This window comes from Aricia agestis, chromosome 20 (assembly GCF_905147365.1).
Source record: "Aricia agestis chromosome 20, ilAriAges1.1, whole genome shotgun sequence".
In the NCBI taxonomy this organism is placed as follows: domain Eukaryota; kingdom Metazoa; phylum Arthropoda; class Insecta; order Lepidoptera; family Lycaenidae; genus Aricia; species Aricia agestis.
The window spans coordinates 9,606,530-9,631,669 of record NC_056425.1 but is presented as its reverse complement, the minus strand read 5'-3'; the positions used below and the strand labels follow the sequence as shown (position 1 = coordinate 9,631,669).

The 25,140-nt window shown below is 35.2% G+C and overlaps 1 protein-coding gene across 3 annotated transcripts in view; it reads right to left on the bottom strand.

Moving 5' to 3' along the window:
* LOC121736963 (synaptic vesicle membrane protein VAT-1 homolog-like) overlaps positions 1 to 23,135 on the bottom strand; it is a 34,900-nt gene extending 11,765 nt beyond the window's left edge. For 2 of the 3 annotated variants that reach the window (XM_042128442.1, XM_042128443.1), the window contains exons 1-3: positions 22,768 to 23,135; positions 4,151 to 4,280; positions 3,058 to 3,273 (exon numbers count right to left, since the gene is read on the bottom strand). In XM_042128442.1, the coding sequence (XP_041984376.1) occupies positions 3,058 to 3,273; positions 4,151 to 4,280; positions 22,768 to 23,018 (597 nt within the window). In that variant the 5' untranslated portion in view covers positions 23,019 to 23,135. The remainder of the gene's footprint in view (positions 1 to 3,057; positions 3,274 to 4,150; positions 4,281 to 22,767) is intronic. The other variant, XM_042128445.1, reaches the window with a different exon arrangement.
* Between the last annotated feature and the right edge of the window lie 2,005 nt (positions 23,136 to 25,140).

Here is a 25,140-nt window from a genome sequence, read left to right as displayed (position 1 = left end):
CTCGTATGTCTGATGTTCGAGCGATTATGAGGCTATCCAAATTGCTGGCCCATGGTATCGAGCAAAGGATAGGAAAGGAGGAACCAGTCAACTTAGAAACCATTAGTCTAGAATTAGAAACTCTTCAACTCTTCTTTACAGATATGTTAAATGTGATGAGGCAGGCTTAAAAATACTATTAAATGGATGATCCTCAAAAACTTGAGTACACATAATATTAAGTATACATGTCAGTTGAAGGTAAGAATACCTAATATCTGTTTATTGTTCTCAATGTTTCAACTAATAGATAAGCTTTTCTAACTAATAGATAAAACGCCCCAAATTATACAAAGGCTGTGTTGTCTGTGGGTGGTAAATGTAATCGAAACTAACATCACAATGATGAAAGGAATAAAACAAAAGCCTCGTTACAACGCCCTATCCTAATATCTAGGATCATTTTACAACTTTTTAATAGTCCTGAGCCTAGCACGCTGTTAATGCTATATTTAAATTTATTACGGTCAATGTATAATATAATGATACAATATCTCTCTCGCAATACAGATCCAAAAGTCGAATGTTCACAGTTGGCCATAATATTATAATATTATAATAGTAAAGTTTACTTGTTGCTTTCGAATGTAATTTGATAAATCGGGCCACCATTATTTGGCTTTGGCCTATCCATCATTTTGGCAGAACACTGGCAATGATGGAGGAAAATAATACACGGGGCAGACGACGCGTTAAAAAGTTTGACCCCAACCAAATCTTTTAGGTGTCATCATCCATCACTCATATTTTGTCAGCGTTTAAATGCACACGTCTAGCGTATAGCCCACGGAATGATTATAGTAATCATTGTTCCGCCGAAGACTGGCATCCATTTTGATGTTATTTTGACGTGACCCAGCCCATTGCTCATTTGAAGTTAAATTAAAGGTCACTGACCGAAGAGTGACGTAACAGCGGAAGAGCGAACATTCCAGACTACTAGGATTTTCTCACCCAATTCAGAAACAATTAGACAATTCACATTGTTTGACTATGTACGGTCAGCACACGCATCTTATATGTCGGACGAAACTGATGGCGCTTAATATGTGTGGAAATAGAATTAATACCTACTCTCTAACGATTACACGTTAAAATATAATACAATGTGTAACAATTAGAAATGAGTATTTATATCATTGTGATTTGTGACTAAGGCTGCGTTTCCACCAGAGCTGAGCGGAGCTGTGTTGCGAGGAATGTGTTTTTGGGAACCAATAGCATCGCCGCGCTGAGCGATGTCATGGCAAAGTCATGTCAATGAAGCGATTCCATTGGTTTTCAAAAACACATTCCTCGCAACACAACTCCGCTCAGCTCTGGTGAAAAGGCAGCCTAATAGGTACTGAAACTTCTAAGTAACCGTAAAAGTTCTATGTAAGTTAAAAAAGTGCTGAGCAGCAAGTGAAGATTTTTTATGAACAAATAATATTTAGATGTTCTTCAAATTAAGACGTATAATAATTGACACCCGAATGGCAAATATTAATAAAATTATTACTTGCTATACAATTCTCATGTTCATAAACAGTAGTTACAAGTACCTATTAACGGTCGAATTTAATAACCTACCCAAGCGCTAATGGCTACAGACAGCAGAAATGGGGACGATATGAAAAAATGTTTCGTACAGTTAAGGTATAACCTACTTCACATCGGCAATATTATGCTTATCACTGTTGTACCTTTAGTATACTTTCTAATATTAAAAAATAAAATATTATAAGCGCAATTTATGTTTAGAACAAGAATTGAATTTCGAAAAAAGAATCTCTTTGTATCATTAAAGAGATTCTTTTTTCATAAGAGGATCATATAATTTTTTTTATCGATGATTATAAATTGGCGATGACATAGATAAGTTCGGGTAAAACGGGTTATAAGCACGTGAAAGAATTTCTTGGAATGTTTCTGCGAACGGTACCGACATGAGCCGGGCTGCTACAGACACTAACCATGCTATACCCAGGGTCAATGTTATACGGATATATTTAGTTCATTTATTTACATACGTCAAAAGGAGAATATAATATGTTCTGAAACTATGGGCAAAGAATTTCGCACGTAGTTAATTGGGATGTAAATTATTATTTTTATAAACATTAGCCTGTGAGAATGTAAGCTATTTAATCATATTTTGGTACACATCACATGTTGAATGGCCATCAGACTTATCGAGACATTCGAGAGCTGTACGCAACTTTTTTTCTGACGCTATATTTAGTTCATTAATTTACATACGTCAAAAGGAGAATATAATATGTTCTGGAATTATGGGCAAAGAATTTCGCACGTAGTTAATTAGGATGTGAATTATCATTTTTATATGTAACATTAGCCGTGAGAATGTAAGCTATTTAATCATAATTTGGTACCCATCACATGTTAAATGGCCATCAGACTTATCGAGAGCTGTACCCTTTTTTCTGACGCTACTGTGTTAGCCAGACTATTTAACGAGATCATGCCAGTGCGTTTGCTCCACTATTATGCCATCTAATCTTACTGTAATTGAAACTGCTAATGGTTGTAAGCCAAGATCGGCATTTCTGTAATGGGTCCGGAACGCTAAAAATAGTCTACAGGCTTTGTTGAAGACGCATTCCTCGCTTATAATGATAGAAATACTTTGCGAGAGAAGCATTAAACGTATTTTTCCTGTTTGATAAAAAGTAATACACTCGTAATATCTGTCTTATTATGTTGTGCTTCATAAAATGAAATATACAAACGACATTCCCGAATCGTGTCACAGCCTCCAATTTCTAAGAAATGAAAGAAATTCGAAGTTTATGATGAAATTCTAAGAACAATGTAGGTACTAAAATAACAGTAGATTGGAAGAATAAAGAGAATGATTTCTTATCAATAGTTAATATGAATGATGAAATAATATTTCTAGACTTCGTTACATTTTGAAGTAGGTATTGCATAATATGCACATCAAGGTGGTTTGGATGAAGAATGAGTATTTAACACCGTTATATTATAAGGTATAGCTCAAGCCATAACACTTACCACACCACCTCCAGCGGAATGAACGAGCAGGCTCTTGTCGGGCGTGAGGTTGGCCATCTCGAACAGCAAGAGGTACGCGACCACATAGTTGGTGGTGATGGCGACCGCGTCCAGGGCGCTCATGCCCTCAGGCAGGGCATACACATACTGAGCTGGGACGGAGACGAGTTCAGCCCACGCTTTGTACTCTGGAAGAGCTACCACCTGGTCACCCACCTGGAGAAAAGGCATTGGTTACTTACCCATCAGAAGAAATGGAAGAACAATAAGGTCATCCATATAAATGAGGATAAATACAAATTGTTCTGCAATCTGCATACTTTGAATCATCATAATAAAATTCTGGTTTCCAAAATAAAATGAATCAGCACAAAAATTTCCATATTGTGTGCATCCGAATTAAACAATGCAAAACATGCAGTAATTACAATTACGAAAATCTAAAACAATTATTATGTTAAAACGTTTTTTGTTGCGATTTCATACAAAACGTGAGTCATCAATTTCAAAGTGACCTTAGCTGATAAAAAATATTTAATAAAAACATTTTTGGTTCAAATTCATTTTAGGTGCTTCGACTCTATGCTATCTGAACTAAGCAATCAGGCATCGGATTCTCGACAACTCGCAGATAAAATCTAACGTGTACATATAAATCTCTCTAGAGCACCTCTAAGTGCGTTTTAATGTCTAACTGCTAACACATTGTTCCGAGCCGATCGTGTTTCTCGCTTCAATTCTCTAAGCACAGTACATCTATAATACTTGAGTTCTTGTTTCATCTTATTAATTACTTAGAAATACAAAATTCAACATAGCTTAATTCTCAAGTGATGTATCTTTCATTTCAATTAATACATAATTTCAATTTCTAATATATTATCTATCACTAAACTATTAAATATAAACAGGATTGTAGCAGGTACAGTTAAAACAGGTAAGTCTAGAACATCCAGAAGGTTCTCAAAAACCTTACCCACATTGAACTGGTTATTTACTTCCCTTCTAGCATCTCATCCATTATACCAATTAAGCGATTTAATGCGTCGAGCTCACGTGAGTCTATGAGTATCCGGTCATTTAAATTACTTACTTTGAAGTCGGTAACACCTTCGCCTACTTGTTCGATTTCGCCGGCGCACTCGAAGCCAAGAATGAACGGCGTTTTAGGGGGCGAATCGATGGCTCCCTGCCGCACGATCAAGTCTTGGAAGTTTAGACCACTGTAACAATGAAAATTTGAAGCGTTAAGCATGTTTTGAAAAAAATATCATACTTTAATAATTATAATAGCTTCAGGATTTCGTTAAGTACTAGCTTTTCCACGTGATATAGGAGTGCAGTAAAAAATCATTTTTGCGGATGCCCACACCATAAGATGAATGTGTGTGCCGAGTGTGATGTTACCAGTTCAAGAGTTTGGCCTGTGCCCTGTGCGTTCAATCAGTTTTGCATTTTATATCCATTATAAATTATATGAAGCACGTTGTATGTTATCTAGATTGTAGATACTTTATAAGCGTAAGACACCTCGCTTACATGTTTTAATTAATGCAGCCGTAGGAATGCGCTTGTCATCTCAGAAATAATTGAGCATGATTGCCATTTAACGGTATGTTCTATTTAAGGACCGATATGAAGCCCTTTTAGTATATCGCAAAGTACAGAAATTTGAAAGAAACAACGAAATTTTACCGTTAAAAAAAAAGATGTAAATGCGAAACATTCTTATAAAGATTCGTGCCCTTGTCTTACCGAAGTTGTGTTCACTTAAATGGATTTTTCTGACCGTCATTCTTCATAACCAAAATCAATTTAACCTAATCTTCTGAACAATAGGGAAATAATAAGAAAAAATATGTATCGCATATAAATAATAGCTTTCAATTAGCCTCCTACGTATATTGAAAATCAATTTAGATAAACCTTATCAACCTACAATACGTTAATAGTCTCGTAGAGCAGCTATAATGGGGAACCCTTTGCCACCTCAATGTTAGTTTACTTTTATATCTATGACGGGAAGTATCTAAATATAACACATAATATTAAAACCAATTTTTCATTATTTATATAATAATAAAAGTCTCTATCAATTTAGCTGCGTGTGTTTCCCCTTGAAAAAAGTTTACTTTTTCTTTGTAGAAGTGAAGAAAAATAATATTGTTGAAAACTGGACGCAAAAGGAAAACCACGCTTTTATTTTTATTATAATTTAAGCTTGAGTCCATAATCCTCTTATAAATTATGATGCCTTAAGGCTCACCCTAAATTAAAATAGCAAGGAATGCTTTCTTTAAGGCTTCTTAACCAAACATTTTACAAGACATTTGGCAGAGAGGTAGAACGAGTTTTGGTTATGACCTGCACGTGTGGCTTATGTCCAATTCCCAGTCTGTAAGTTCAACTACGTCTAGACGTCTGTCTAGTGTAGAGCATCAGATTCATTTTTAATATGCATGACTAAAGCCAGTGTACACATTTCATGCTACCTTGCATCCATTGTTCAGACAATTTATGAGCTTTTACTTTTTCTTTATGGTAGGGGTGAAAACTTATTTTTTTTACAAAACTAGGAACAATCTACGGAAACAACTTATATTTCCAGTAACAACGTGTTGATATAATCGTGTAATACGTAATGTTGTTGGTACGTGGCCGTGTTTGTAATCGGTCTAATAACGTCGCGTCGAATCGATATTCGCGATTGTTTCGATACCGATGCGCAGGTTACTAAACTGCGTAATTGTACGCTTTGTTCCCCGACAACGTGCTATTACCAGTAAAAAGTACAGCAGGAACTCTTATCATAAAAATAATAATAGGTCTGGATCATTTAGAAGTAATTTTGTACTTTTCATTCGCAAAAAAAAAATTAAATAGAGTACCTACTTATCAGAAATTTTAAACTAAAACATTTTAATATTAAAGCCAGAGAAAATCTGAAAATAGAACTCGACAAAAGAAAACACAAAGCATTTGAAATAAATTGCACAATACCGAACCACGAAGCCGAGTCAGACCAAGCAACCTCCGTCCTCGAGAAAGGAAAAAAAATCCTTTGAATGTATTTTAAAGGAAGCAAGGATATCCGTGTGCCCATATAATCTGCTTGTGACAGATTGTTTCACCCACGAATCTGCATTTCTACCAGCTCATCGTTTTACATGTAATTTTTTTTTCTATTGAATTTCTGCTAAAATATATCTTTTTTCGAGTTCGAGCAAGTCGATTCTCAGAATTACTTAATCAAAAAGCAGACTTTCTCACTAAAAGCGCGACTAACTCAATATTTATTGTGAATGCAATTTACGGTCGTGTAGGCGGAAAGATCGTCACAATAACTCTTATCAGCGCGGCGCTATAATGCTTGCAAATTATCTCAATGGGAGCATGAATCACTGGCAACAAAAAGGTTTTAACCCCTATTAAAATGACCTTTATCCGAATTGAATGAATCAATTTTGCGTATTTCGTTGTTTATGTTTCGTCTGAATCATCGCAGGGGACAGACGGAGTGGTCCCCCAATCGATACATCAATATTAGTATTAATGTAACATATTGTGTCGTCGTAAATAATTACATCTATGTATTATTTATATACCCGCATCTTTTTATTGGCTTAATTACGAGCGCGTTCTACAGTTTCATATCGGCCGTTGATAGCCAGTTTAAAATAATTCCGAGGGTCGGAATTTTAAGTCGAGATAATCTCCGATAGGCTCGTAAACTCGCGTTCAATTTTTCACGCACGCTACCTGGATGTTTATTCAACGATTCGAACGGCTTCCTTTGCCACTAATGGTGCTGCGGTAAGCTATTGGAAATTGAGATCAAAATAGCATTCAGGTAAATATGTTACACATTCATTGAATTCTTTGCTCTCGTATTTACAAACAAATATATTCGAGACAGTTATTTGTTGTTCATTTCGTTGTTCACATTTTGACCAACATTGTTAATCTTCTTATTAAACAGTATCAAGAAGGTTCTATTATACAGATAGAAATATAATATTTATCTTTACAATTCTAATGCGGCGACTGGTGTAGTAAGTTGGTGTTTGGAATTTGAACTTGGAATTAGAATTGCCATGATTTGAGAGTACAATTTTAATTCGCAACCACAAAAGACTCTTTGAATATAATATGTACTTTAACATTATTTAAGAATATAAAAACTCAAACAGGTAGTTATTATAGTATGCTTTATGTCTCTTGGGCGTTCCAGGTTGCGTGTGAAGATAGACAGCCTTGAAAACCGGAGGTCGATAAACTTAATGCGGTTGACGATTATTATAATTTATTACCATTTTCGACAGCCCCGCTCTCCTTTTCTTTGTTATCAAATTACTTTTAAGTGTAACCCAGTTACAGAAAGACGTCGGAGTTTATCCATGTTTTTATTCTGAAATATTCACTGAAGCAGAGACAAATTAAACTTGTAAGTACTCATAGTTAATGCTGTCAATGTAGAATTGGAAATTATAATTAAATCTAAATATTACCTAGTACACATTATAGGTACAGATTTAATTTTTTACCATATCTAATATGAGTCACATGAACTACTGCTACTTTTGAGGTGTTGCGAGCTGTCTACTAAATTCCTTAGACATTCTCTCGCTAGCAAAATATATTTTAATTTATTCAAAACTAAAAACGCAAACACTCATTTAGATGTCGCAATCAGGAATTTTTCGAGATAGGAAAATTGTTAGTGAGGCATTTTAATTAGATACCTTTAAACTAGAAAAGTGGGTGTGTCTTAATCAAATAAATATAATAATACAATTTATCGAGATTCTGTTGCAAAATTAAACCTGCTATTTGTCGACTTCACAGTAATTTAATTGCGAATAAAACCTTAAAGGCATAAACAGATTACAGCCTTAGAAAAGCTATAATGCGATTAACACCCCAAGCAGCAAAACAGTCGAATAAGGATTTTTTTACTCAGCCTTTAATCGTATAAGAGCCGGGTAACCGTTCATAAAACACCTATTTATCGTATAATAGCGGTTATCTCGACTATTTGGCAATATTTGCTAATTTGTGCTTTAAGGACGTCGAATAAACGTTTACAGCACTATGTTTTAGCCCTTTTACTCCACCTTTTAGCAGATGCTGAATTAATATGGCTAAAATACTCATTATTCGATCGTTTGATCTCTAACAGTCGTATAATAGCTGTAGAATAGATGATTCGCTGAATTGGGTGCTTTTATACAGCCGTTACTCAGCTATCTTTTATGTTTCTATAAAAGCTCTATAAACGCAATCGAATTGCTTATGGCAACATTGCTGCTGTTACTGCACGCTTACAGACTAACTCTTATAGTAGAATTAAAAACGTTCGTATAGGAGCTGTAGTGTAATTAAGAGCTGTTATACGATATTTACGAAGCGAACCCTAAATCCTGTTATCATGGCGACACCTTGTGCTATAAATGTGGTGACCAGCACTCTTACTCGACTTTTAATGGAATAAGTTAGCTGTAACTGCAACTAGATTATCAATGTGGACAATGGCAGTAAAAAAATATATTTTAAGTAAATTTAATTATATTAATTAGTCTTCAAATTTAAGAAAATAGGCAGCGCATGAATGTTTATGTAAAAATGCCTTTGGGTTTATCAATAAAGCTTGTTGCGCATGATGTTTTGGAGTAGCTACACGAACAGTAAAAATAATCACATATTGATTTCTCAAAAACTTGATAATATAAATAAGGATTGAGATGTAGTTTAATAACTATAATTTTTTTACATTAAATTTATGTAGCACACAAGCTCGCACTCTTTACAGCACTAATTTGTCGAGTAAAAGCATTCTATTCGCTGTTATAGAACTAAAAAGGAGAATAAAAGCAATTCGTCTGCTATTATAGCACACTTTATCTGTATAATAGCAAATCAATTGCGTTTATTGAACTAAATATCCTATATACGCATTTTGGTTACTCTTAAAACTCTTTTAGTGTTTTCTACCACTTTTACTCAAATCTTACAGCATCTTTTTGTTGCTTACTCAGCGCTTATTCCATTTTAATAGGACTTTAGTCTGAATAATTTGCGCCTTTTTCGCGTCGAGTAAACGTTTACAGCACTTTTACTCGACTGTTTTAAGAACTTTTATAGAACTTAAAGCGAAAACAAGAACGTGCTCTCGACCATTATAGCACGTCCATTTGCTGCTTGGGACGTTATATATTTTCTATTCACGCATTTGGAATAACTTTCCGGTTTATTAAACACAGCCGAATGCTACGCTGAATGAATAAATTACTCTTATGCCAACATTAGGACCGCGTCACCCCTTGTACGTTTTGATGTATGATTAAAATGAGCAAGAATTGACTCCCTAGTTCTTAGTAATTTTAAATTGCATTGGGGTTGAGCTGGCATGTCGCGCCCTGGCGGCGGGCGGCGGGCGTCGCGACGTGGCGTCACGTCTGGTTCCTATTTAATAACGCTCTTTACACTACACCGATTGGCCTAAACCTAGGCGACACAGCCCATCGACTAGGGTACAAAATCAATACTCACCTAGGTAGCCGACACGAACACACTACAAAATTCATAAAGAGTGAAAGTGTATCATTCATTCAGACTGACTGGAAGCAAGCAGATCGACATCAAGAATTTGTGTATAGCGCATTCTACATTAATAATCCGATACAATTGTTTTAGCTATTCGTGTGTTCACACGAAGATCGTAATAATGATTTCAAAGACCACTGGGAAATCAACTTTTCCTCTCTCTATGAATATGTAAAGACTGCGATTGTTACAGTATCTCTCCATAATCACTTTACCAATTTGTTTCGTATTTCAAGTGATTGTGGTAACGTTGAGCAATTAGCCTGAATATAATTTAGGTGTCGTTGACCTGTTGCACTGGGTGACAATTGCTGTTTTTGCAGACGAAATGTAATTGTTAAACGCCACTGTTGGTCGTGCTAAACATCTCAAGGAACTTGCTCAAACGGATGTCGAGCGTTACGATCCATTGCGCTTCAGCGAAATCCACACGCAGACCGTACTTCCAAAATAATCATACTTATTAGAATGGACTAACGATTTATACCATCCAAGTATTTCATTATGTATCAAAATTCCTTTAAAATATTATATACAATTAATCGTTAACCTGAGTTATCTGTGATGTAAAACTTTCCTTCGAGAGTACATGTAACTTATGCAGACGCTTAACTACAGGATGGCGCGGAGTATCTCCTTAGTGCCCCCTCTGTCTGACGAGCTGTGTTGTCTCTAAAGTGCTTTTGACTGCACTTATGCTATCAAACTTCGACGTTTAGCGCAAGAAACACTGCACATCATACGTAGTAAAATATGCAAATTAGTCTCAATATGAAAATGACGTTCGTTATTGATTTTTCCTATTGTTGATCGATACGTTTTGAGTGTTCTCTTCCATTACTAACTTCTAGTATGTCTGGTCTTTTAACTTCTGGTATAGGGTCTTATTTTATACTCATCGTTTATCTTGTCGTGATATTGATCGTTTAACGATTTTATTTTCTTCTTTGGTATAAAATTATCATTAATACTGATTTTTAAATAAATACTTTATAATATAAATATTATGTTTTATCATTTCTCAATAGAGTATCTGTAACTTCGATTCCGTAAGCATAAGTAAAAACTTATCTCATCAAAAACATCCTGTAAAAAAACCAAGTCTCGCAACTCAGTTTTTATACCGTAAAAATTAATGAGATCCATGCAATACCAAGTCGGTTAATTTATTCAGTCCCTACCTAGGGGACCTTCTGTCTCAAGTTATTACGTAAGTTATTACCCAAGCAGCAAATGGACGTGCTATAATGGTCGAGAGCACGTTCTTGTTTTCGCTTTAAGTTCTATAAAAGTTCTTAAAACAGTCGAGTAAAAGTGCTGTAAACGTTTACTCGACGCGAAAAAGGCGCAAATTATTCAGACTAAAGTCCTATCAAAGTGGAATAAGCGCTGAGTAAGCAACAAAAAGATGCTGTAAGATTTGAGTAAAAGTGGTAGAAAACACTAAAAGAGTTTTAAGAGTAACCAAAATGCGTATATAGGATATTTAGTTCAATAAACGCAATTGATTTGCTATTATACAGATAAAGTGTGCTATAATAGCAGACGAATTGCTTTTATTCTCCTTTTTAGTTCTATAACAGCGAATAGAATGCTTTTACTCGACAAATTAGTGCTGTAAAGAGTGCGAGCTTGTGTGCTACATAAATTTAATGTAAAAAAATTATAGTTATTAAACTACATCTCAATCCTTATTTATATTATCAAGTTTTTGAGAAATCAATATGTGATTATTTTTACTGTTCGTGTAGCTACTCCAAAACATCATGCGCAACAAGCTTTATTGATAAACCCAAAGGCATTTTTACATAAACATTCATGCGCTGCCTATTTTCTTAAATTTGAAGACTAATTAATGTAATTAAATTTACTTAAAATATATTTTTTTACTGCCATTGTCCACATTGATAATCTAGTTGCAGTTACAGCTAACTTATTCCATTAAAAGTCGAGTAAGAGTGCTGGTCACCACATTTATAGCACAAGGTGTCGCCATGATAACAGGATTTAGGGTTCGCTTCGTAAATATCGTATAACAGCTCTTAATTACACTACAGCTCCTATACGAACGTTTTTAATTCTACTATAAGAGTTAGTCTGTAAGCGTGCAGTAACAGCAGCAATGTTGCCATAAGCAATTCGATTGCGTTTATAGAGCTTTTATAGAAACATAAAAGATAGCTGAGTAACGGCTGTATAAAAGCACCCAATTCAGCGAATCATCTATTCTACAGCTATTATACGACTGTTAGAGATCAAACGATCGAATAATGAGTATTTTAGCCATATTAATTCAGCATCTGCTAAAAGGTGGAGTAAAAGGGCTAAAACATAGTGCTGTAAACGTTTATTCGACGTCCTTAAAGCACAAATTAGCAAATATTGCCAAATAGTCGAGATAACCGCTATTATACGATAAATAGGTGTTTTATGAACGGTTACCCGGCTCTTATACGATTAAAGGCTGAGTAAAAAAATCCTTATTCGACTGTTTTGCTGCTTGGGTATCATATCAATATTAAAAATCTTTTACGTTTTAAATAAATAGATCAACTTGGACATCGCATGGAGCGCAATAGACTAAACAATCTAATAATATAATAATTATGTATTTAAATTGTAAGATACATTGTGTTTTCATGCGATGCTTCATTTTTACATTAAAATTTCAGTCATACTCGACAAACTTATCACATCAGCCTAGATGCAACATGATATCCATAAGACAATATTATTATGATTTATGAATAATAATAGCCCAGTACAGTTGAGTTCATGTGTTAGTACGACCGTACCGAATGGAATTTCCTAGTTCGCGTGCTTTCTGATTCATACGAGTGTGTATGTAGATACGTGACAGGTTAGCGAACTAACCCATTGCATTGTAGCCACAGGAAACTGGCCCATCAATTATTATCATCGTTTTATATTCTATTTATAAATTTCATATCCTGAATCGTGATTATACTAGATGTAGGTAGTCATTAGTTTACCTATTGTCAGTCTGCTTAATATCCTCACTCTCGCAAGCTAGTTTAGCAACTTAGCGCCGGTTATGTTATAATGGGTTAGTACTTAGTTCATATGATACACAACACCATTATCTAAATTAGAAAATAATTATATTGCTTAGAAGCGTTTAAGTTCTATTATTATCCACCCCGAAGTAGGTAAGCCGTCAGCTTTTGCTGTATCACTATAAGACGATTTAATAATATAATAATAAACGTATTTAAACCATCTATAAAATTGTAAAATACAGAAATATTACCTACCACAAATTACCTTTCATCGACTACATTTACTCAGTAAATGAAAGCCTTTAAATTGGTCTCTACAATTTTTAAAATAAACTGAAAGTTTTTTGCCTGCCATTATTATGTCGAATGAATGTTTTCACGTGAAGCTCTCGGAATCCAGGGCAAATATTAGGTCGAATATAAAAACCGCCTCATACCTCCACAAGCATTAAAATCGCATACATAATCCATTTTATCACCTATCAATATTTTACTGCAAATAGCCAATATCGTGAATAAATCACCGCTAAACGACATTGATCTTATCGATTTCAGATAGAACTACTCATATTGCTGATTTGTATCAATTCTTAACTCTTTGTACCAAAAAATCAACCAACTACCAATAAAATACGCAATTCAATTAATAAATCACTAATCAGCCAAACTGAGTAATTTTAATTACAAAATAATATAAAGTTTTAGATAATTGAGGAAATATTGAATAGTGCATCCTACAATACAGTAATGTAGGACTTCCTTTCATTCGGAAGGAACGCGGTGCTGGCAGACGTATCCGGCTTACGGTATTGTGCCCACTGCCTAGGCTAACGGACCCTAGTATGATTAGGGTTCATTCCGCAAGTCCTTTTATTTTCGATGAGGACTGCGTTCACGTATACCTTTGCGAATGAAGTGACGCAGGGGTTGTTTGGAACTTGCAATTGTTGAAGGGTCTAAACTCTAACTGCTTAGTACTCAATACCCAGTAATCCACCGATAGCCTTTGGTAAGGTCAGTTTATATTCCATAGAAACTCAAAAAACTAGCAAGTAAACGATTAGTATTTGCTGCGATATTTTGTGCTGTAGTATACTGTTAGAAACAAAATCAAACATCTCTTTCATCTTTGCTTTTATTCAATGCTACTAGATTGATTACAACTAGATGTACTTCTATGGATTCTGTTAATTCCAATGTTATTTATGTATTTTTATTCTTGTAGGACATAGTACACTCATATAGTGAGACATCCATGGCTTCTGATGGACACGTGTCCTCCATTATATTATATTCCTTGCATAAATTGTATTCAATACTTGTATATCGCATACCTTCACGTCACGACAGTGGCACGCGATTATATGATAAACACTCATTTGTCATTTATTTGGTTTAAAGACAATGTAGATCTGTACATTAATTAATGGCGTCAAAATTTATTTTGCTCAGTTTGTTGAACTGAGCCATACAAATCCTGAAAAACCATGTTTGTAAATTACTGTTTGGTTTACTCCTGAGTCCTGACAGACTATACCAACGACACTAGAAACGTTGTTATCTCGAGGTAGAATAATAATTCTGAAACTAAAATGACTTCTGATCATAAATCTCTTCTCCACATGGAGACTTGTTACATTATTTTTAAAAATCTTGTGATAGTAAGTACAAGTTAATCACAAAGTTCAAGAAAATCATGCATAATCTTAGTTACACGATTAGTTTATTCACCTTGAATTAATGAGAAATTTGTTGTTATGTTTGCTTTTGTAATAATAAAATTAAAATCATGTATTACTCATTTGTCTTCAGTATTTAAATGGATGCAACTATTATGTTCTATTTCACACGCTGCCGCTCAGACACCTATTTATTGTTTTAAAATTATCTTTTTCTTAGGTCATTGACACTTAAAATCTTAAATATTACCTACTGTATTCATTGTTTTTTTTTACAGTTTGCAGGAATTTATTTAATTAATAGACATTAACTAGCTAGCATCATTCTAGAAAATGGTGGCTTTAAACCCTTTTCAAAGAGTTCACTTCACTGACAACTATAAAATTAATCGGCCCTTTTTCTCAGACCTCTCAGTTTTTTTTTGTTTAGTGGCCATTAAGTGATATACAATTCGTTGTGTAGCATTTTATCGTTCAATTAATAATGATGCGTTTGTCGTTCGTTTGTTTTCTCAGGATGTCGCTCCACAGCTGGCTGAGTTCAATTTAGGGTGGCTAAACAACCATAAAAATCATCAAACTTTTATGCGTTTCTGACTGGGTGTTGAAAAATAGTTTTCTTGTTTCCGACATCTGACGTCAACTGCGTATAATGTAATAAAGAAGTTAGTAACTTGTTAAATGTGGCTGTGCCAGTATATGCTTTTATCATGAAGAAAAATTGTTAACACAGATCAGAATTACAAAAATTCGACAAATTTCATGATGTCCTTGTAAGTGTTAACGATAGATAATATAACTTGACGCAAATATTACACAATCTACTCATCAGTAATCATCTGCCTTATATGTAATTTGAAAATAATTACGTAGGGACCAAAAGTAATCAACTCTTGTACCAACGTTCGTTTTTTTTTTTACTTCTTTTCAAGTTTGACTAACTCAATCATAACAACGAGCGCTTGAAGGCGAAAGTAATGGTCATTATGATTTATACCTCTACCTGTGTAACTTCACTCAAGGAACAAGTTTTTTGGCAGACATGCCGGCGCTCGTCTTTCTGTTTAAAAAGTCGATCGATGGTCGTATAAGTAACGAAAGGGGTTTTTTACTTGTCCAATGTTTTAAGAAGATAAAAAACGGCAAACATTCGATGACAATCTATTTGTGAAGCTTAAACAATACTATCAATATCATAACTTTGAGGAATCGTCTTAACTCGGAAATGTTCTGAGAATTTTCGGTAAAGCAACAATGTTGAAAAGACAGCACTTCGAAGAAATATTTGATGATAACCATGTCATCGATGTCTCAAGTAAAAGCGTTTATTGAGGATCATTTAAATATATATTTGACTTAGCAGATTTCTAACGTTACTAAGGCAGTTTCTTCTATATTGAATAACAATGCTGTCCAATGTCTACCCTAATTTGGTATTATACGGGCAGGGGGAACGTGCGACATCTACAAAAACATACAACACTTAAAGTGCCAGCCGGGGTTGGCAAAAAAGGTACCCGCTAGAAATTAGGGCGCGTTCACGGGAACAGTGTACAATAACGGAAGAATTGACATCACTCTCACAATAACATATTGTATGACGGCTAATGAGAACTTGGAAGGAACTACACGTGTGAGGCATTTCGATTTAAAATCGATACTACTAAATTGTTTTTCGGATTTAACGTAGTTTTAATTGGCACTTAAAGATTCTTATCGCGCAATGACCGTGGGCTTTAAAACAATATTTATTCATTTATCCAACTTAGGGAGTTTGTGATGAATTCAAATTGAACTTCAATAACTGTTTACTAAATCATCATTTCCTTGTTATATTATCGACGATTAAAGTTGGCACAGCAATTTTATATCTAAAACAAGTTTCTCGACTTCCCATAAAATTTATACACAACGCACGTCTCAAAGATTCCGAAGGGTAGAGTCGAGAGCTTAGAAAGGAGTCGCAACTCGCAATGTCATATTAATTTTTAACAGAGTCCCAAAATGGTCGGGATTTAGGAGAGCGATGCTACCCAACGAGTTTCGTTTTCAAGGCGGTTTTATAATCTACATTTTTTATTAGCCGTAGAATATGAAACCGAACGATTACAAAAAGAGGATTGAGTAGAGAGTGGAACTCTAAACTTTTATACGACTTTTTTGAGCATAGCGACCGCGGCGGCTAACTGAATACAATTAAACAATGCAAGTTTAAAAAAATAGAATGTATAAAAAGTGAAAATGTTCGTTATCGTAAATTATAATATTCGGAGCAATAATTATTATTTACTGAGCTAAGCATTACGAAGAGAGATGATCAGTAAACGACTTCCAGTTAAATTATTATCTTTGGGCTCAGTTGTAAATTATAAGCAGATGTCGGTAGTAAAGTTTTTGTTAAGTTTTTAGTTCGTACTCGTGGAAGTTTTTAGAAGTATGAGACTGATAATAATTTAAAACTATCTAAGCAAAATATTTAAATTACATAATACCAAATGGGAAAACGGTGTTATAAAGGATCCGTTAATAGTTAATTTCAGTTGTTATTTATGTACCAAAGTTGGCACTTGAAATAATTAATCATTATTAAACAGCTTTTATGACAATTTCATGTTTAATTACCATTTAGGGATTATGAGAATACGTAACAAACTTAATTAAAGCAAACGAAGGTCACACTTATGTACAATAACTTTAAGTAATTACCACCAAATAATACGCTAGATAATATTTTGCGTGAATGCGAATCTAGCTGATTTAACCGAGTAACTAATATATCGTCTTCATAATATTTTAGCATGATTGACCGCCACGTGGCTAGCTTACGTCCCCTCAAGTATCTCCCCCATAGCATTAACAAAGTATCAGACAAACAAATTATAATCCAGTTGAAGACCGTTAATCTAATAAAATCTAAGAGATAGAGACAAATATTTAGATTTTTTTTTTCATAAGTTGTATTATCGAATTCCCAATAATACTATAACTATAATAGAAGACGTAGGGCTAAAAGCTCTCCAATCGTATACAAAAGCCGTAAAACACTAAGAAAGTATACGTGAAAGTAACACATGCTTTAATACATTTATCGGAGAGCACGGTTAATGTGGGCAATAAAAAACATTGGCGTCGAAAGACGTAGGTCCTGCCGCCTGCGGAGATTGTACGGGCGCGGGGGACGGGGGGCCGGGGGCCTTATTGATCCGCGCCGACCCCCGCCCGCGCCTCGCCCCCGCCAGACATACAGGAGCACTCGCCAACTCACCCCCCCAACGCACAACCACACCCCTTTTTCATGCGATCCAGTCACGGGATTTTCCAATTCAATTTACTCGGCGATCGAGATTACTAGAACCTAATGGAACCTAATGATATTCGGATAATGGAATTTGTCACATAATATATACTGGATTTTCTTGACTCCGTATCAATCATTTGCTTGGCTAACTTAATAAAGCTATTTTAGGATCTGCCATTTTACTTGTAACCTCGCAAAAGGAGGACTGAATAGGTAACGTCAACGAAACAATACCCCAAAAGGTTAATAAATGAAGAATTTTCATACATAATTTAAGATTCTGCCGCACGAGAAGTTGCCCATACAGAGATACATCGATTATGGTCAGGATAAGCATTGTAACTTTTTGGGAAGTTCGTTGACTTCGCGAACAATGTGCCCTCGGTGACAGGCGGCGCTCCCAATAACATCTGCTATCGCCAAAGATTTTGTTTTATGGATCAGACAGATGTCCACACCATTCGTCCTTATTATTTATTCAAATTGAATTATTTGACCAACCATAAAATAAAGGTCTAGGTCCTAGAGAAATAAGTATATTTTTACGTATCTCCCTAGACTCTAGGGAGATACGTAAAAAATATACCTACGTAAAATATATTTGTGGAAAAATATTTTAGTCTCATAATTTGGCGTCTTTTTAGCTTGCTTTTAAGCACCCTGCCTAATAAATAATAATTAGATTAAGATTGGTATGATTAAGCATATTTATTTTGCTTTTCTGGCATAAACCTGGTCATATTGATTATTTTCCTAAATATGTTTGCTTGACTGCAAAAAAAATCGAAATAATTGTGAATAAATAATGACTAATGAGTCAAAGTGGACGAGGGTGAGTCATTACAGCAGCATGTCAATACAAATCAGGAATAGTGACGCACAGTAGCCACCCTTGTAAATGACACTCGGCTGTAACACTCATATTACAAACGCAATTACTATCGTGAATGCAATAATTTATGCTTTATGTATCATTAGTTCTCACAAATGTTACGTTTTGCTATGCAAATAAATTAAGTTCCAAACATTTCTCCAAACTCGTTGTTTTGCCTAAATGTAATGTTTAATCGCAATACGCTATCTTTACTCTTCGGCTTACGGTCCTCAAGTCATCCGTTAAGAATTTTAGCAAACATCCCTTGTATTTTACAAAATTATTTCCGTTATCATATTGTATCCTTATCTATTACCTTGATATTGATGCTTGTTAGAACTATACACGGACCAGTCTATAACCATAGATTTGTATATAAATGTCATCATTGTTAAACTCTTGCATACAGTGACTAAATCTCCACATATTAAAGTCTTAACTACGGAAGAGAAGAGAAAGCCGGCAAATATTATATGTCTGTCTCCAAGAGGCGAGTAAACGTTGGCTAACCGTACACTTTTTGTCTCGGATACACATGAAACTTAATCGATTAAAGCCGTCTGGATATAGACTTTCAGTGTATAAGAAAGATTTCGTATTCTTTGTTTGATATTTCAAATAAAGTATTTAAGCTATCTAGCAACGAATTTTATGTTGAGATTTCGGCTTTTTGTTTTTAATAAATTTTTAAGATGCAAGCTTTTATGATCAATTTAAGTTTTTTTTCCAAAAGAATGGTAACTTATATATTATGAAAGCATTCATATCGAGATTTCTGTCACTAAACTGCTCGTTAAAATTCACTATAAAAAGTTTAATTATTAAATTACTTCCATTAATACTTTTTTTTACTTTTCAGAGACTTCTAGGCAGTTTTATGAACCTGGAAGAAATTGAAAACCCAATAATTGGAAGCCATAAAAATGTAGGCGTAATTTAACGTAAATGAAAACAATCGATACAAGTAAATCACTGCAGAGTTGCGAAAGCCAGTCCACCCACGGGCCACTGCTACGTCAGGTAGAACATCAAGTTATACGAACCGAGTTATCAAGAACATTGCTTTCTAGTGACTCATGTGAAGAAGGCTATCTCATGCAGACGTTCACAATAAGGAAGAGGGTAATAAACAAATTCATCTCTCCCATCTTATGTGGCTTCGGTGCCCATTAAAATGCACAATACTGCACTTTATACCATAGAGAGTCAGTTGTCGAGGGGCCAATGTTATTTTTAGGTCTTAAATTGATACAGTAACTAAGTAAAGGATGTGAGCAATTAATGGCACTCTGTAGCTGACTGAATCCAAACTAAGATAACATGCCACCGGTTTTTCATAGAAATTAAAGGACTGTTGAGATAGTTGATAGTAGTAGTAGTGGACGAACTTAAAATATTATAATCGGCCAAGTGCGAGTCAGACTACGAAGCGTTCCGTGCCGTTAAAGAGTAAAAATAGGCCAACAATTGTGTTTTTCGTATGGGAGCCCCCCTTAAATTTTTATTTTATTTTAATATTATTATCAATTATTAAAGTACATATATAATTAGGGTGTTTGTGAAAATTTCAAGTGCCTACCTGTTGTCATTATTGATAACGAGCAAAAAAGGCCAAAAAAATGGGAGCCCCCTTAAATATTAATTTTATTTTGTTTTTAGTATTTGCTAATCTAGCTTTAGCAGTTCTTGAGATACAGCCTGGAGACAGACAGACATACGGACAGACATCGAAGTCTCAGTAATAGGGTCCCGTTTTTACCCTTTGGGTATGGTACCCTATAAAATGAGAAAAAAACACACGGTTAAATTAAATTTAAGCTACCTTTTTCTGACAATTAACTGAATCAAACCATAGTTTTAAAAATATTTTTGTGTTGATTGAGGAATTAAAACTATATTAACGAGTTAAGCTTACAATTATCATAATATTATACTATGGCTCAAGATACTCCCATGATTTAGACGGGCCTAATTACACTCGACACTGGACAAAAAACGATCATCTCCACATTCGTGTTGAGATATAATTAAGTAAAAAGAAAGGCACTCGGGCACAAGGGCGTGAGTACCATGTTCTCGAAGATTCCGACACTGTCTTGACCTAATTGAATATAATGGTGTTATTCATCGTTGATCCCTCAACATCTCACAGACTTGCCTCGCATCCGTTATACGTAATAGGTTCGGATTTCATTTTACTGTTACATATCATTATATTAATGACGGCCTATATAGAAGCCCCCGATCGTAGAAATGGTCGATTGTTTGGACTTTCAACACTCAATGTTTATGTTACTATTTTTGAACTTCCCCGTAAGACAATGGTAATTTTTAGGCGAGCTTTGAAATCCCTTCGATCGTTTAGCTCGTCCATCAAATCTTTCAAAGCATATTGTTCAACAACGTTCACGTTTTATTATGATAGGAGTAGAATGTAGATATACAATATTCTTTTTATATATTTATGTTCTACTATGAGAAATTTCATTTATTATTTTAACGCTTTTAGAAATATTATTACTTTTCGCGATGACATGAATATAACTTGTAAAAGATATCTACATTTATTTCTTGATCATCGAAAATAAAAGACAGGAAATAGACCATTTGCAAGAATTCCAGGCCCAAGGTATGTCCGTTTTGTTTATACTCAACATTCAAACACTGCACCACGTATCCTTGAACTGGGGTTATTTTTAGACTCGAAGACGGTCTTATAATCCTTACAGATATTTATTCCAAAATTTAAGGTTTTGACAAAACTGCACGAATTACATTAATAATTATTCTACTAAATTATTTTCGTTTTATCAAAATGTCATTCTTTACAAAAGCAAGTAACTTTTTATGTTAGAAATTTAATAAAACTTTAACAGCAGAAAAGTACGCATTAGTATTTTTTATGACTTGTTAAAATCCTCTTCAAGTTTTACAACCTCAGATTTGGTAATTCGTCTAGAATGTTTTTGAGTTTTTTATAACTTTCACAAAACAGGATCCAGATACAGAGTACTAGGATTAATTACAGTGGTAAGCCTGTTATTTAGTGGTACGTTCATAATCTATAGATACGAGTGTTTTCGAAATTCCCTACCTTGCATTGACGAAGGAGAGCAAAAATATGAAGACAGCTCCTAAATTAACCCTTTAACAGGCAGCAAAGTTATGGCGTAAGTCATGTAATTACACCCTTGATGTAAAATTTGCTTTTGATCACAATAATTTCCGTTTGATGTGATCAAATATAGGCGCAGGTTTGTGTAACGTAAGTAAATACTGACAAACTGTTTCTTACAATATTCTCATATTATAGAGGCAGCTGGTGCGAATATGCCGCGGTCATTTACATAGTACGACGATAAGAGGGCTATATTTAGCTTGTTCGGATGCACGTTCCTTTTGCACCTCCAGTACTCCTACTCAACGACGAGTAAGCAATAAAAAGCCGACGATCAGTATCTATGATCTTACTCCTATATTAGATCTCAACGAGATTCGATGATTGCAAAATAAACATAATCAATAAACGCAACGAGGGGGTGAAGATTGCTTTTTAAGTAGCCCGTCGACTTGATGCATTATCTAAAGCACTCGACCGATAAAGTGAACATAAAGAAGTAAGGACGTCTGGATGAGTTATTTGCTTGAGAAAATGCGACAGTTAAATATGAGGTCCGATTCTCTGAACGAGTATGTGACAATTCTGGCAAACCGATTGCCGATCGCATTGTTCTACACTAAACACAATACCTAAGTAGGCTCAAGTCAGGACAATACCGATGCATCGATGAGTGTAAATCCGCTTAGGGTTCGAAAGCGTCATATTATGCCGGCTAAAGGCGCAAGTGTGCGTGCAGAATTTATTATGTGCTACTCGGAGATGCAGATGTTAATGAGCCCGGCAACTCAAGATTTGAACGTGAAACCACGGCATATGGCTCGCACCAGCCGACTTCGAGAAATATCCAACAAGTAGAAAGTAGTAAAATCATCAGAGAAAGTATTTTGCGAAGTATTTTTGTAATATTACATTTAAAATAGAATATTAATTAATATATGGCGACCCATTGTTTAGATAATCTACATAATCTTAAAACTGGTTACTATTTTTGCGCAAATTATAAACCACCCACCCGTCTATAAGAATATAACATGTCAATACCCTCTAATTATATCGATTTTTTGTCTGTTTAAAACGTAATTGCGAAAATCAATAAAAGGGGGTAGATCACTCACCAGGCTTTCACGCGAATCAGGACTTCACCTTCACCGACTGTGGGTTCGGGTTTCTTCAGAATTTTGACCGTTTTGAGACCACCGAAACCTGTGAGGACGACCGCTCGCATCTCCTTGGGCGGGGGAGTCTCCTTTTCTTTTTCCTCGGTGGCCTTCTCGGGAGTTTCCTCCGGCGGCGTGTCTGTGGTTCCATTCTCAGTCGGGGTCTTCTCGGGCGCTGCGGCGGCCGGGGTATCCGTGCTTTCCGTCATTTTATATGAGTTACTGATTTATCGAGCGGTACGGTTAACGGACACGATACGAATGAGGGAGAGGCCGGCCGGCAATTCGACGCGTCGCGGAACGAATGAGCGGAGGGAAGGACTGGCGCGCGCAGCCGGCCGCCGGGGTGCCGGGCGGGGTGCAGGCGCGCGGGGGGCGGAGCGCGGGGGGCGGCGAACAGGTGGCCGCCGCGCCACCGACCCTCGCCCGATACTGCACTACACAGGACCTGGATTAACTTTATTACTCCGTGGTCGATATAAAAACTCGTCGCCGCTACCTATTACGCTCCTCCGAACGCCTAAAATTCTAGACGCCCCCCATTATACCCGGTACGTGACTTGGCAACGGCGGCTTCGATGCGTGGCCACAATAACGTAGAAATCGATACTATATTTGCACAAAATATGATGTGCTCAGTGTATTACTGGCGTGGAAAGGCCCAGAAATCGCTTTCAATTTTGTATTCTTGTGGGCTTCGTACGAAATTCCTTCAACTTGTTGATCATAACAACAGGTTTGCGATTACACAGTTGTTACGATAATATTATACTATCCACTTAGGAGCCAAATCGGTTTAGCGTCGAGAGGTAGGTACTTTAAATTGTATTATGCATCGTTAGAGCATTATGTGCTAAGAAGTGTCTGAGACTTCTGTTCGCATAAAATGTTCAGTGCCCACTTTAACAGAACAATGAGATCTAGATTCAAATATGTAATGTTTGGAAGTGACAAGCAACTCTGGGCTAAGAAAGCAAGAAAGCTTTTGAGTGAGCTTATCCAATCAAATCGAAATTTAATTAGGTTTTGGGACGAATATTTAACTCATAAAAAAAGAATAAAACGTGGAGATAGTGGAGATATTATTATCTTGTTTAGGTCAATTTAAAAAAAAACGTTTATTCGTACGTTGATCTATGAACGTTGCATATAATATGAAGATTTATTTATTCCTGTTAAACCAACTATTAGGATAGCTAATCTGTGTAGAACGTATAATTTAACCCTCGGATATGATATGGGTATGATTCGTTAAGGCACTTTTGAGTACGAATGATCCCACATCGCCTGATGCTGGCCATTGTTCATTCATTGAATTATTGTTACAATCAGTTTCGTATACGGGTTCCATTTTTTACTTATTATTAAAAATCTGTGCGTTTAGTATCGAATTAATTTTTTAATCCATTATATTTTGGACGCTCGAATTATTCACTTGATTAATGTTTAACTCTAAAACATGAATATTGTTTGTGATAGATGATGGGTCGTAGATTGATTTTTGTATTACGGCAAAGCAAAATAAATTACAAATTACATTACAGATCATTTATAAACAATTGGGTAAAAGCGTAAGCAATTATTAAGTAGTACAGAAGCAAAAGCTTTTAGGCACAGTCAAAAGCATAAAAGAAAATTTCATAAACTATAAAACAATACGAAGCTATGTATTTAGACAAGATGAGAAATGAATAATGATGCTGCAAGATATCTATTAAGAATTCGTCAAGCAAACTAAGCATGAAAGGTGTGTAATGAAAAAGCGTACCGTATAAATTGAAAGGACAGTTGAGAAAAAAGGGGTCTGTGGAAAAGAAAAGAAAAGCTTTAAGCGATTGATCCCTGCAACCAACAAGCGTAAAATCTATCAATCCACCGTTTAACCGTACCGCTCAAGACACGCTTACGGTGAAAAAACCGCAATCGGGTATCTGATATCCTGAGAGTCTTCACGGATTATCCTGAAAGCAAACAAAAACATGGTTATACATACATCTATTTAAGTTTATTAGAGATCGCCCAATGGTCGAAATTCGACCTTAAATTTAATTATCTTCTTCTTTTGGCTCCTCGTTTAAAGTATTGACTATTTCCGATTTAATAAATAAACAACAATCCATTTTTAGTTTAACAGACTTCAGCCATAAACAAAAGAGTATAAATCGTATGTAAGTATACAGGGTGTAATAAGACCACTTCCGATAATTTTGGGGTATGATTATACTACATTTTCTGATTACGAATATGTATTTTTTTTTTAAATTTTTTTTTATTTTTTTAATTTTTTATTCTTTATTTTTTTATAATTAAAACCCTTTAAACATGATAATA